The sequence below is a fragment of the Haliotis rubra genome, unplaced genomic scaffold (genome assembly GCF_003918875.1).
Source record: "Haliotis rubra isolate DU_JTF1 unplaced genomic scaffold, ASM391887v1 Scf178, whole genome shotgun sequence".
In the NCBI taxonomy this organism is placed as follows: domain Eukaryota; kingdom Metazoa; phylum Mollusca; class Gastropoda; order Lepetellida; family Haliotidae; genus Haliotis; species Haliotis rubra.
Genome location: NW_025765758.1, coordinates 1,566,704 through 1,579,335, shown reverse-complemented (window position 1 = coordinate 1,579,335; position 12,632 = coordinate 1,566,704). Strand labels below are relative to the sequence as shown.

Sequence of the window (12,632 nt, the reverse complement as noted above, 5' to 3'; positions counted from 1 at the left end):
TTTTGACCTTAAAGGCACAGTTTCACACATTTCGAGAATATTTTGGCCTATAGTATATATATAGGGGCATATGCACTCACTTTAGCTCCCTATTGATGCAATAAAAGACTTATTATCCCTTACGACTTGTCTGAAATCGATAATTAACACTTCGAGGCGAACAGCTTCAAAACAGAGAACACTTGCCATGTATGGAAGTAAACAATTACTCCGAACATCGAAAACTGTCACATGCGGTGTTGTCGGTGTTTATCGAACTGGTTCAAATCACAAGCTGTGCGTAGGATATTCGTAAAGAGCGCTCCAAGTGACATCACTCTGTGGGGTTCGCTTGAAATAATGTTCGGCCGAGAGGGCGCGACAGCCGATTTAATGCAACGTTGCATTAATTCATTCGAAGTTATTAATTTAATATTGTAATCTAAATACGTTTATATTTTAAAAATAAATTATATGGTAGATTCCTTGAGGTGAGGGGAGGTGAGGTGAAATTGGGTTTAACGTCGTGCTTGAGAATATTTCGCTCATATGACGACGTGCATGCGTGTGTATGTATATGTGCGGCTGCTTGTACTAGCCCAGGCTTAAGCTGGTTTTATTGTGCTAGCTCACTGAGATACCATGCCGCAGTGAAGCATGAATACCCCACTCAGACACATTATACTGACTCCGAGCCGACCAGTCCTTGTTGTACCCATTAAAGCCGAGCGCCAGCCAGGGACCAACAAGTACTATATTGTAACGTCTTTTGGTATGACGCGGTCGGGGATCGAACCCGCGACCTTCCGCTCTCCGGGCGGACGCTCTAACCACTACACCACGGAGAGATTCCTTGAGGGCTTATTGTTAATGTTATTGAGAGAAATGCATAATGTATTGTTAGAGTAGTTTGGCGTGAAATAGTGCAATATTGCAGTTTGCTAGAGGAATGATGCCGACGTGAGACACCAATGCACCCTGTTTCTTATAAGAAACATATTTAGTATGTATAATTGCTAAACGCTATGCTGGACTGTTTTGTCAGCATTTGTCAACCATACCTATAAAATAATAATTAGGAATCGATTTGCTATCCCTGATACAAGCATGGATATTTTATTAATTAAGATATACATGTACTTATTCATAATAGTAATAATATATGATTTTATAGGTTAATAGGCGGACGCAGTACTGCGTACTCTTAGATAGTATGCGTCTCAATCCAAAATTATATAAAACATACATCATCATATATTAAGCCACACATATTTATAGTTATACACATTTCACTGACTGCGCAGAATAATTTGAGTTATTAATATATGCCATCGTTGTAATACAAAGTTCGGTTGCATTAATGCTTGGCTGACATTTTGTATCACATATTTGTATCTCACAAAACATCCAGTGTGTACACAGAGAGGGCAAAATCGATAAAATGTCCGCTCGATGCAATACCTACTAGTGTTGGCCATACTGAGATACGACAGGCCCAACCATGACAAACAGATAGGGCACATTGTTTGACATTCAGCATGACCTGCACACGACAATCAATTGTCTGTACACACGACACACAACAGGAGATGCCGTGATCAAGATGGTCTTTGGCCTAGTCAAACATCACGAAATCGATGTCACTCATTTGTAACTAGCTATAATAAAATATTTATTATATATTTTTATACCTGTTTTATATTTTTTCTTTAGCAAGAATTATTTCTGCGTGATTTGTTTTGTATTTAACTTAAATGCAGTCATTTCATCACACATAGGATTACATCAATTTTATTGATGCAAAATGAAAAATTCTTAAGAAACGATTATTTTCAAAGTATTTTGATAATAGTGAAATGTTTAAAGCACAAAACCATACAAAATGTCTATCAAAACATTATGAATTTAGTGCCTACCATATTTCAACAAGCAAAAATTGGTTAGAAATTGTAAACTATCTTTTTTATGTGTATTTCTGAGGTTTGTGAAAGCAATGAAAACATGGCGGCCATCTTGAAACATCTTTTAGCTGGACATGTGAGATATCCATCACATGATTTCATGTAGTACAGACATCAGGCTATTTGAACATCAACATTTAAATTTGCCCCTCAACTTGGTAGTCAAGCATAACATTTAGGGGTCTGGATCATGGACTATAACGGAGTGTGTATATTGACAATGACTGTCAACTTATGGATGTAATTTAACATGTTAAAGTATAATCTATTCTATATTTTGGATTACACTTTCTCAGTAAAGTACAGAATCTAGAACTTTTTGGTTGAGTCTCATCCGCAATTCGAACTCGCACTCTCAGAGTCACCTAATCGCCAGCACGCAAAGTCAGCCATCTAACCCACTCAGCCATCGAGACATCCACAAAAATGGACGTTGGATAACTGGTTGTCTAGTTCGGTTACATCCTGAATGTAACTGGTCATTCGTATGTTTTCACTTGACCTTATGAATATATGAATATGTACGTCTATATATCGATTTGTTGGACTGTTTATATGAATAAATATAACAGGAATATGACGCCATGTCTACATACCTCCATCAGCATGACGCTTGCATTCTGTCTGACGTCGAACGCCGTGATGTTATTTGTGTCGTTGTTGGAGCCGACTAAACGGAGAACCTTCTCCAACGTCTGTGGCAGCCCCTGCATACATAGAGAGAAAAGTTAGCCTGACGGGCACAATATTGCAGTCTGGGTTTCACATACGAGCATAACTTTTGTTACTATTTTTTCTTTACTTGTTAAATCTTTTTCAAAGCACCGCGGGTGACGTTACACAAATGTGGGCTTAGATTGGGGGTTTAATGAACATATTGGTCACTTCTCCGATGTCCTACTAGAATGTGCCCCATGACATTGTGTCGAGTCCGATGTGCAGATTGTAAACTACTATGATGTGCCCCATGACATTGTGTCGAGTCTGATGTGCATGTTGTAAACTACTATGATGTGCCCTACTATGATGTGCCCCATGACATTGTGTCGAGTCTGATGTGCAGGTTGTAAACTACTATGATGTGCGACATTACATTGTGTCGAGTCTGATGTGCATGTTGTAAACTACTATGATGTGCCCCATGACATTGTGTCGAGTCTGATGTGCAGGTTGTAAACTACTATGATGTGCCCCATGACATTGTGTCGAGTCTGATGTGCATGTTGTAAACTACTATGATGTGCCTCATGACATTGTGTCGAGTCCGATGTGCAGGTTGTAAACTACTATGATGTGCCCCATGACATTGTGTCGAGTCTGATGTGCAGGTTATAAACTACTACGATGTGCTCCATGACATTGTTTCGAGTCTGATGTGCATGTTGTAAACTACTATGATGTGCCCCATGACATTGTGTCGAGTCTGATGTGCAGGTTGTAAACTACTATAATGTGTCCCATGACATTGTGTCGAGTCTGATGTGCATGTTGTAAACTACTGTGATGTGCCCCATTACATTGTGTCGAGTCTGATGTGCATGTTGTAAACTACTATAATGTGTCCCATGACATTGTGTCGAGTCTGATGTGCATGTTGTAAACTACTATGATGTACCCCATGACATTGTGTCGAGTCTGATGTGCAGGTTGTAAACTACTATGATGTGCCCCATGACATTGTGTCGAGTCTGATGTGCAGGTTGTAAACTATTAGGACGCGATATTATTGTCTTACATCTTTCATGTTTGTGACGGTGGTGCTGGGCGGGTATGTGATGACGGCGATGTTGTCCATGTCCATGCCGCACTTGTCGACGTAGGCGTTGTTGGGACTGGGGAGGACCACTAGCCACTTGGACACCAGTTTCATGGCCGTCTTCTTTCCGTTGACCTCGTCAAAGGCGTTCGCCTAAACATACTTTCAGTAGTAACTCAACGGATACAAGGATCCATATAGTAGACACAACATGGTAACAGATACATTACAGTAAACGTTTAATATTAAAGCATGACGGTAAAGCATCACTACAGCAGCTGCATCACGATAAACCTTCAATATAGCAATATATTACGATAATTCATCATAATAGCAGTTATATCACGATAAACCTTCAATATAGCAGTCTATTACGATAATTCATCATAATAGCAGTTATACCACGATAAAACCTTCAATATAGAAGTCTATTACGATAATTCATCATAATAGCAGTTATACCACGATAAAACCTTCAATATAGCAGTCTATTACGATAATGTATCATAATAGCAGTTATACCGCGATAAAACCTTCAATATAGCAGTCTATTACGATAATTCATCATAATAGCAGTTATACCACGATAAACCTTCAATATAGCAATCTATTACAATAATTCATTATAACAGCAGTCATACCACGATAAACCTTCAATATAAGTCTATTACGATAATTCATCATTATGGCAGTTATACCACGATAAACCTTCAATATAAGTCTATTACGATAATTCATCATAATAGCAGTTATACCACGATAAAACCTTCAATATAGCAGTCTATTACGATAATTCATCATAATAGCAGTTATACCACGATAAAACCTTCAATATAGCAGTCTATTACGATAATTCATCATAATAGCAGTTATACCACGATAAAACCTTCAATATAGCAGTCTATTACGATAATTCATCATAATAGCAGTTATACCACGATAAACCTTCAATATAGCAGTCTATTACGATAATGTATCATAATAGCAGTTATACCGCGATAAACCTTCAATATAGCAGTCTATTACGATAATTCATTATAATGGCAGTTATACCACGATAAACCTTCAATATAAGTCTATTATGATAATGCATCATAATAGCATTTATAGCACGATAAACCTTCAATATATCAGTCTTTTACGATAATTCATCATAATAACAGTTATACCACGATAAACCTTCACTATACCAATCTATTACAATAATTCATTATAACAGCAGTCATACCACGATAAACCTTCAATATAAGTCTATTACGATAATTCATCATTATGGCAGTTATACCACGATAAACCTTCAATATAAGTCTATTACGATAATTCATCATAATAGCATTTATACCACGATAAACCTTCAATATAGAAGTCTATTACGATCATTTATCATAATAGCATTTATGCCACGATAAACCATCAATATAGAAGTCTATTACGATCATTTATCATAATCAGCATAGTTATACCATCGATATAATAGCATCCAATATAATATAGAAGTCTATTACGATCCTTTATCATAATAGCATTTATACCACGATAAACCATCAATATAGAAGTCTATTACGATCATTTATCATAATAGCAGTTATACCACGATAAACCATCAATATAGAAGTCTATTACGATCATTTATCATAATAGCAGTTATACCACGATAAACCTTCAATATAGCAGTTCTATGACAATAATCCACCGAACGGAATCTGTTCGCGCATTCATTATGTACCCCAGCGGAGACTGTCTTCTCCGACGTCCGCGTTTTATAGCCAATCAGGTTCATGAACCCGTTCTATACAACGGTGCACTAGTGCTATGACGGAAGATCAACGGCCGGAACTGTTGTCCAGCTGTACATATAGACAGCCAATATCCTGCCAATATTGACCTCAGAAGAAATATGATATCCTCTGTGTGTTTAGATCGGCAAGCTGTGTATTAGACAAGTTTCTATCAGCCATGTTGACATTCGTAATTTCACTGGCTTGGCGTATTCAGGCGCGTAGCAAGCCATTTTTTTCGTGTAAGCCCGATAGGTTGCGAAGCTTTATATTTAGATAGTATTGAGTGCTTGTCCAACTTTTTCAGCAACAATCATGAGTAGGCCCGTTTTTTTAATAATGGTAGCTACGCCATTCACACTGTCCAACTGTTAATTGATTACTGAAATCTTTAATCACTTAGCTTTGTTATTGGTGCCCTGTATTAATAAATCACTTTCGTAGGATTATTATTTATCAATGAACTTAAATGCAAACAGTCCGTCTATAAAATTTGAATTTTGAAATCACAGGTGTCAATTAACGACTGTTCTTGTGATGTTGACAGTTATGATTCAGCGCCTCTTGACGGGGGCATTAAACACTGTGACACTTAGTTTCAGTGTTGGCACATGACGTAGACGTCTTGGGTTCTATTCCCAAAGTCATAAAGCAGACATCAACACCCTCACCTCCTCAACCTACTACTGGCTGAGGGAATATCAAAACTTCAGCTATATCTCAGCGAACATGCAATACTACAACAAAATCCCAGCATACTTGCAATATTACAACTATATCTAAGTGCAATTGCAACACCGCTGCTTTATCTTAGTGAATTTGCAATACTACAGCTATATCCTAGCAAACTTGCAGTATTACAGCTTCATCTCAGTGAATTGCAATATTACAGCTATATCTCAACAAACTTGCAATATTGCAGTATATCTCAGCATTCAACAAACGTGCAACATTTCAGTATGTCTCAACATTCAACAAACGTGCAATATTGCAGTATATTTCAGCATTCAACAAACTTGCAATATTGTAGTATATCTCAGCATTCAACAAACGTGCAATATTGCAGTATATCTCAACATTCAACAAACGTGCAATATTGCAGTATATCTCAACATCCAACAAACGTGCAATATTGCAGTATATTTCAGCATTCAACAAATTTGCAATATTGCAGTATATCTCAGCATTCAACAAACTTGCAATATTACACATAAATCTCTGACCTAGTAGTAGCAGCAGCAGCAGCAGCAGCAGCAGTAGTAGTAGTAGTAGTAGTAGTAGTAGTAGTAGTAGTAGTAGTAGTAGTAGTAGTAGTAGTAGTAGTATACTGGTAGTAGTAGAAGCTGCTCAAACCCTGCGCACTCAAAGTTGTATAATCAAAGTTGCACCTGTTCAGTCAGCTGCTCACATGACTTCACCTACCTTATTGATGACTTTATTGACGCAGACCTCTGAACACAGCAGGACGATGTTGATAACGTTGTTGCTGCTGGTCATGGTTTTGTTGTAGATGACGTTGAGCATTTCATGCAGGCCCACGGTAGACTCATAATGCTGGACGCTATACTCCTGGTAGGTGACGTTGTCCGACGACAGCATCCCCGACACCTCCATCGCATCATGAGCTGCAACGTTAATGAATGATACATCACAAACTCATGTCAGCAAGCGTATTCTAGTTTTCTCGACATTTATCTTACCCTTTTGTACCCTTTTTGTGTTATTACGTTTTGTAAACATAGGATCCAGATTGCCATCAAAAACATTTCCTTGTTCATAAAATTTCTGCGCAAAGCACCAGCACTCTCTTATCAACCAACTATATCAACATGTTTATATGAATCAGTAGCAAACCGTGAACCAGGTGTTCGCGAAGAGGATGGAGTGTCATGTTCCATCGATTGCACCGTCCACCGTTTTTTTGCAATTGTACGGGGTCATTTCAAGCAACATAGTTGATAGCAACATCGGGGCCGTTTTACACCGGGGCCGTTTTAGCCAAGCAAAATTGGGGCCGTTTTGTCATGGGGCCGTTTTAGCCTGATCCCATTCTAAATTGGGAATTGCATCGGACACCATTGTTCGTTGTTGATATGTCAAATTTGAAATGTCAGCATGTCTACTATAAAACATTTTTAAAGCTTTCCTGAGGTCTTGAATGATATGAGCATGATGTCGTTTAACTAAGCGATCGTAGAACTACGGTGATCACGCATTGTCAAAATTTACTAAGTTTTTATGGGTATTAGTACGCATGCTAGTAAAATTTAATTGGGTATAGGTGCTTCAGTCATCGTATTTTTCGCTAATGCAAAACCTATTCATTCCTGTTGATTTCATCAAAGAAGTGGCTTCGGACCTTCTTCGCACATTAAGCAGACCCGCTATGACATACCTGAGATACTGTTCAGAGAAGCGATAAACCCAACCACTCACTCACCTGTTTCATCTTCGTACAATATGACGAGAGATTTCCAGTGAAGGTAGTCCAGCACTGCGAACATCACGCCCACCACGTCCGGCACTATGGGCTGGTCATCGTGATGGACATCGTTATTCTCATTGCACTGACTACTCTCTGGCGATATACCGTCTTTGAGAAACGAGTAGGCACCACATATACGCCACGGATCTGGTTCCAAATTCACATCGGTAGATTGGGGGGAGACGAAGGGGCTCAGTTGGCCTTGGTAGTGAACGACCTGTGTGTCCTCAAGCATGAAGTGGTGTTTCTCCTCCAGACTGCCGTAGAAGACGTCGTTGAGCACCAGGAAGTCTACGGAGGTGTTAATGAAGTCGTGGACTGTAATGAAACACAGGTCTGAATGTGCTTGTTTCTAGCCATTATCACGCCATATTAAGAAATAACACTAGGAGGTTGATGTTGTACGCGACCATTTCAACCACAAAACTAAATAACTAGGAACAGAAAATGAGAAATGGGATTTCTGTGATTACACAGATTTCTTGCGTGAACAGAAAAAACAATCAACAATTCAGGAAATGTGTGAAACAAAGGGATCCTCCTGTACAGGGATTTTCCGTAAACCCTAATCAGAGTCAGTGATTTCGTGAAATCCCTGTAACCCCAGATATTTCATGTATTCCTAAAATTTCAAGGGATTTCATTAAATTACTGAAATATTGGCTCAGGGATTTCATGAAACCCCTGGCAGCCTTTATTGAAATAGAGACGACCAAATTTATGATGCGATTACAGAGTATATGCTGATAAACTTGATTTATTTGGACAAGAAAGACTGTTATGACATCGGCTATTACACTTCAGTCCCACTTTAAAACATTTACAACGTCTTGATTTACACTGGTTAGGACAACAGTTAGTAAGTTACACTTCTGGAAACCCTGACCACCACAATTCGACTCGGAATTCACAGCAGTTCGGAGAGATACTTCTTTGTCCATTGTCACATCATTCGTGGAGAGTGAACAAACCTTTGAGGATACCGGATTTCACGCCTTTCTATAATTGTCATTAGCTTGATCGTGGTTCATAACTATTATATATACAAGGAATGCTCCTAGGGTCACCCCTTCCTCTGTCCATGTTTGTCATTTCTCGTGTCTGGAGTAAGTACCCAACATCAGAAATTAAGGTCTGATGTGGTAAATCTATTACATGTTATGTAATATGCGCTTGGAAGTGCAGGAAGAGGAATCATCAGATGGGTTTAAAACAAATCGATCAAAGGATTAACCGATAACACACTGAATGATTAATGTATTCTGTCGTAAGGTGCCTGTGTAAAAACAACGTCCTTCCTTCAAATATATGTATTTTGTTATTATTAATTTTTTGTAGCATTAAGCAAAATCATTACTCCACTTCATTTTTTAGCTGTTTTGTTTCGATGAGACAGACAACATACACTAGGTCGCACTTAGTGCGTGTGTGTGAAATATGATCCACGTTGGCAACGTATAAAATGTCTAGATATTACAGTCCTTTCATATTCACTAGAACAGATTGTTTACTGTTTATGAAGTTTCAAAAATGCATAAACATATAATGATAAATACATTAGGATTATAAGACAAAACTATAAAGACATTCATTGACTTCGGGTTTTTTCAGCCCTTACATTTTGTATCACTGGCATATAAACGTCGAATTGTGTTCATTTGTTGCCATAATAATGAAGATGAAAATATTAATGAGTAAAACAGATTTCATCTTTGTTGATCAATGTAAGGATATACATATTATACTTATACTATCAATTGCGCTTGCGTTGTGCAACAGAGATTCCACCCAATCAAGAATTCTCGGATATCATCTGGGTAGTTGCAGGGAAAAAACAATAACAACAGCAACAACCACTTCCGGGGAATGGCTCTGGATCAGTGTCCATTTAAGCTACAAAGATTAATTTCACACATTCACTGATATCCTAACAGGGCATGTGTGTAATGGAACACTAAGAAAATCAGTAATTTCATGAAATCCCTTGAAATGTTAGGGAATACGTGAAATCCCTGGGGGTCACGGGGCTTTCATGAAATCACTGACTCTTTCAGAGATTACGTGAAATCCCTGGTTTCACACATTCCCTGTAACATATATACACTGACCTTGTTTGAATAGTGAAAACCTTTCGCTGAGCCTTGCAATTGACCACATGACCTTGACCTCCAGTTCGCTTCCCCAGGTAGCGTTGTAACCGATAGTTTGCACACCTCGGTAACTCAGTGGTTGAGACTCATTGTGAGCGTCTATAGCACCTGCAAAAACACAAGTTTTTCTCACTGTACAACATATAAATACATTGTCGGTCTTGATTTTGTTAAGAACGGATGGGGCAGAATTAAGTGTTTTGGTTTTTAGTAAAAGATCCTCGTACGGATGATTAAAAACCGTTAAAATCAATAGAAGCAAACAAAACAATTCTTTTCCATATTTGGACACAAAACTGAAGTCTCTTTAGTTTCACTCATACATTGAATTTGGGCCAAATACTGATGGAAAACAAAATGTGTCTAAATCTTAATATTGCACGTTAACACCCGAAAATAGTGGATTTCAATTTTCATGCGGAAATTCCACAGCAAACATGGCAAAATTGCGTTTTAAATGATAAGAATGGGTGACTGAAAATTAGTCATGGCGTCATGTGTTTGACGCTACACGACTGTGCACCTGAGTATTGAGGTGAGGTGAAATTGGGTTTAACGTCGTGCTTGAGAATATTTCGCTCATATGACGACGTGCATGCGTGTGGATGTGTATGTGCGGCTGCTTGTACTAGCCCAGACTTAAGCTGGTTTTATAGTGCTAGCCCACTGAGATACCATGCCGCAGTGAAGCATGAATACCCCACTCAGACACATTATGCGGACTCCGAGCCGACCAGTCCTTGTTGTACCCATTAATGCCGAGCGCCAGGCAGGGACCAACAAGTACATCATTTTAACGTCTTTTGGTATGACGCGGTCGGGGATCGAACCCGCGACCTTCCGCTCTCCTGGCGGACGCTCTAACCACTACACCACGGAGGCGGTCGATTTTGTTAAGAACTTATGGGGCAGAGTTAAGTGTTTTGGTTTTTCGTAGAAGATCCTCGTACGGATGATTAAAAACCGTTAAAATAAATAGAAGCAAACAAAACAATTCTTTTCCATATTTGGACACAAAACTGAAGTCTCTTTAGTTTTACTCATACATTGAATTTGGGCCAAATGTGTCTAAATCTAAATATTGCACGTTAACACCCGAAAATAGTGGATTTCAATTTTCATGCGGAAATTCCACAGCAAAAATGTCAAAATTGCCTTTTAAATGATAAGAATGGATGACTGAAAATTAGTCATGACGTCATGTGTTTTGCTGAACTACGTCGACATGCCCCGCCACATCGCTAACACCAACCATTCACACTTTGCATTAAACACTTGTGTTTGACGCTACACGACTGTGCATCTGATTATTGAAACAAAGACAAAACAATCTAGTGATACATATGAAATTCAATGACGATAGCACACTTACTGATCTTACTGAAACTGAAAACGATTTGTAAAACTTGAATTACTGTTGTATTAATGTGTTGGCATTCTGCTGCTGGTTAGTAAAGAATATACTCTTAAATGAGTGAGTGAGTGTGGTCTTACGCTGCTTTTAGCAATATTCCACCAATATAATGAACCCCACAAGCCAACGCTTTAACCACTGGGCTACCCAAGTAAACAATATGTATGTTTAGCCACACCCAACAATCATAATCCTCCAATGCCTTTCAACTCAAATGGAGCACTGCTTTGAAGCAAAGAACAAAGGTTTAAGGAAAATGTTCGTTTGGCAGCAACGGAATGTTGTAATGTCTCTAACATTGCATTGCAATTATTTTCAATGGTAACGAGTATTAGACTTATCCCCGTAACAACTGTAAATGTGTCTCATCATTTATTTACTTTACTAATGGAAATGTTGTCAGCATTATGCCCATTATGAAAACGAGATGGTGAGAGTTATGCCATACCTTCTTTTATATCATTACACCCAATGATTAAGTCCAGTTTACACATGGAATCATAGAAGGTACATTTCGCCCATACCCGTGACGATCCGGGTTAGAATTGGCCTTCAACAACTAATATTTCTCGAAAGAGAAGACTAACGGGATCAGACATTGTTGATGCAAGTTACCGTATCCCAACTGTGTAGTTCGATGATGATGATGATGATGATGATGATGATGATGATGATGATGATGATGATGATGATGAGTGCGGAGTTAAACAACAAACAAAGAAAACAGTTGCCCCAGAAACATCATTATCCCACTTTTGCCTCCAACAGTTTAAAGTACATTATCATATCTAATATATTCATTTGCGGGCAATTTTTTGAGACACCTCTTTTATGAGGTATTAAGATTTTGTGCTCTCATATGGATCTAATTTCCTTGAGATCAAGATTGACGGAGATCAGAATACAAATTAGAATGCACTTTACTAATCACTTAAACATTACAATGTTCTAACAGTGTGTCATGATAGTCCATTCTGTAGACTACCACAAACAGTCACAAAAGATGAAACGAATTCAAACAAACAGGCGTATCCACATTACCACTAATTGGAAGACGATAATCGATTTTTAAAGTCTTTTCCACAAATTGTTTGCTTTCATAAAAATAA

The 12,632-nt window shown here is 38.3% G+C and overlaps 1 protein-coding gene across 2 annotated transcripts in view; it reads right to left on the bottom strand.

Moving 5' to 3' along the window:
* The window catches only part of LOC124273226 (glutamate receptor-like), a 56,630-nt gene that overhangs the window by 25,593 nt on the left and 18,405 nt on the right, over positions 1-12,632 (bottom strand). For both annotated transcript variants that reach the window (XM_046708442.1, XM_046708441.1), the window contains 5 exons: positions 10,068-10,217; positions 7,915-8,277; positions 6,897-7,099; positions 3,676-3,849; positions 2,537-2,647 (listed from right to left, as the gene is read on the bottom strand). In XM_046708442.1, coding sequence (XP_046564398.1) covers positions 2,537-2,647; positions 3,676-3,849; positions 6,897-7,099; positions 7,915-8,277; positions 10,068-10,217 — 1,001 coding nt within the window. The remainder of the gene's footprint in view (positions 1-2,536; positions 2,648-3,675; positions 3,850-6,896; positions 7,100-7,914; positions 8,278-10,067; positions 10,218-12,632) is intronic.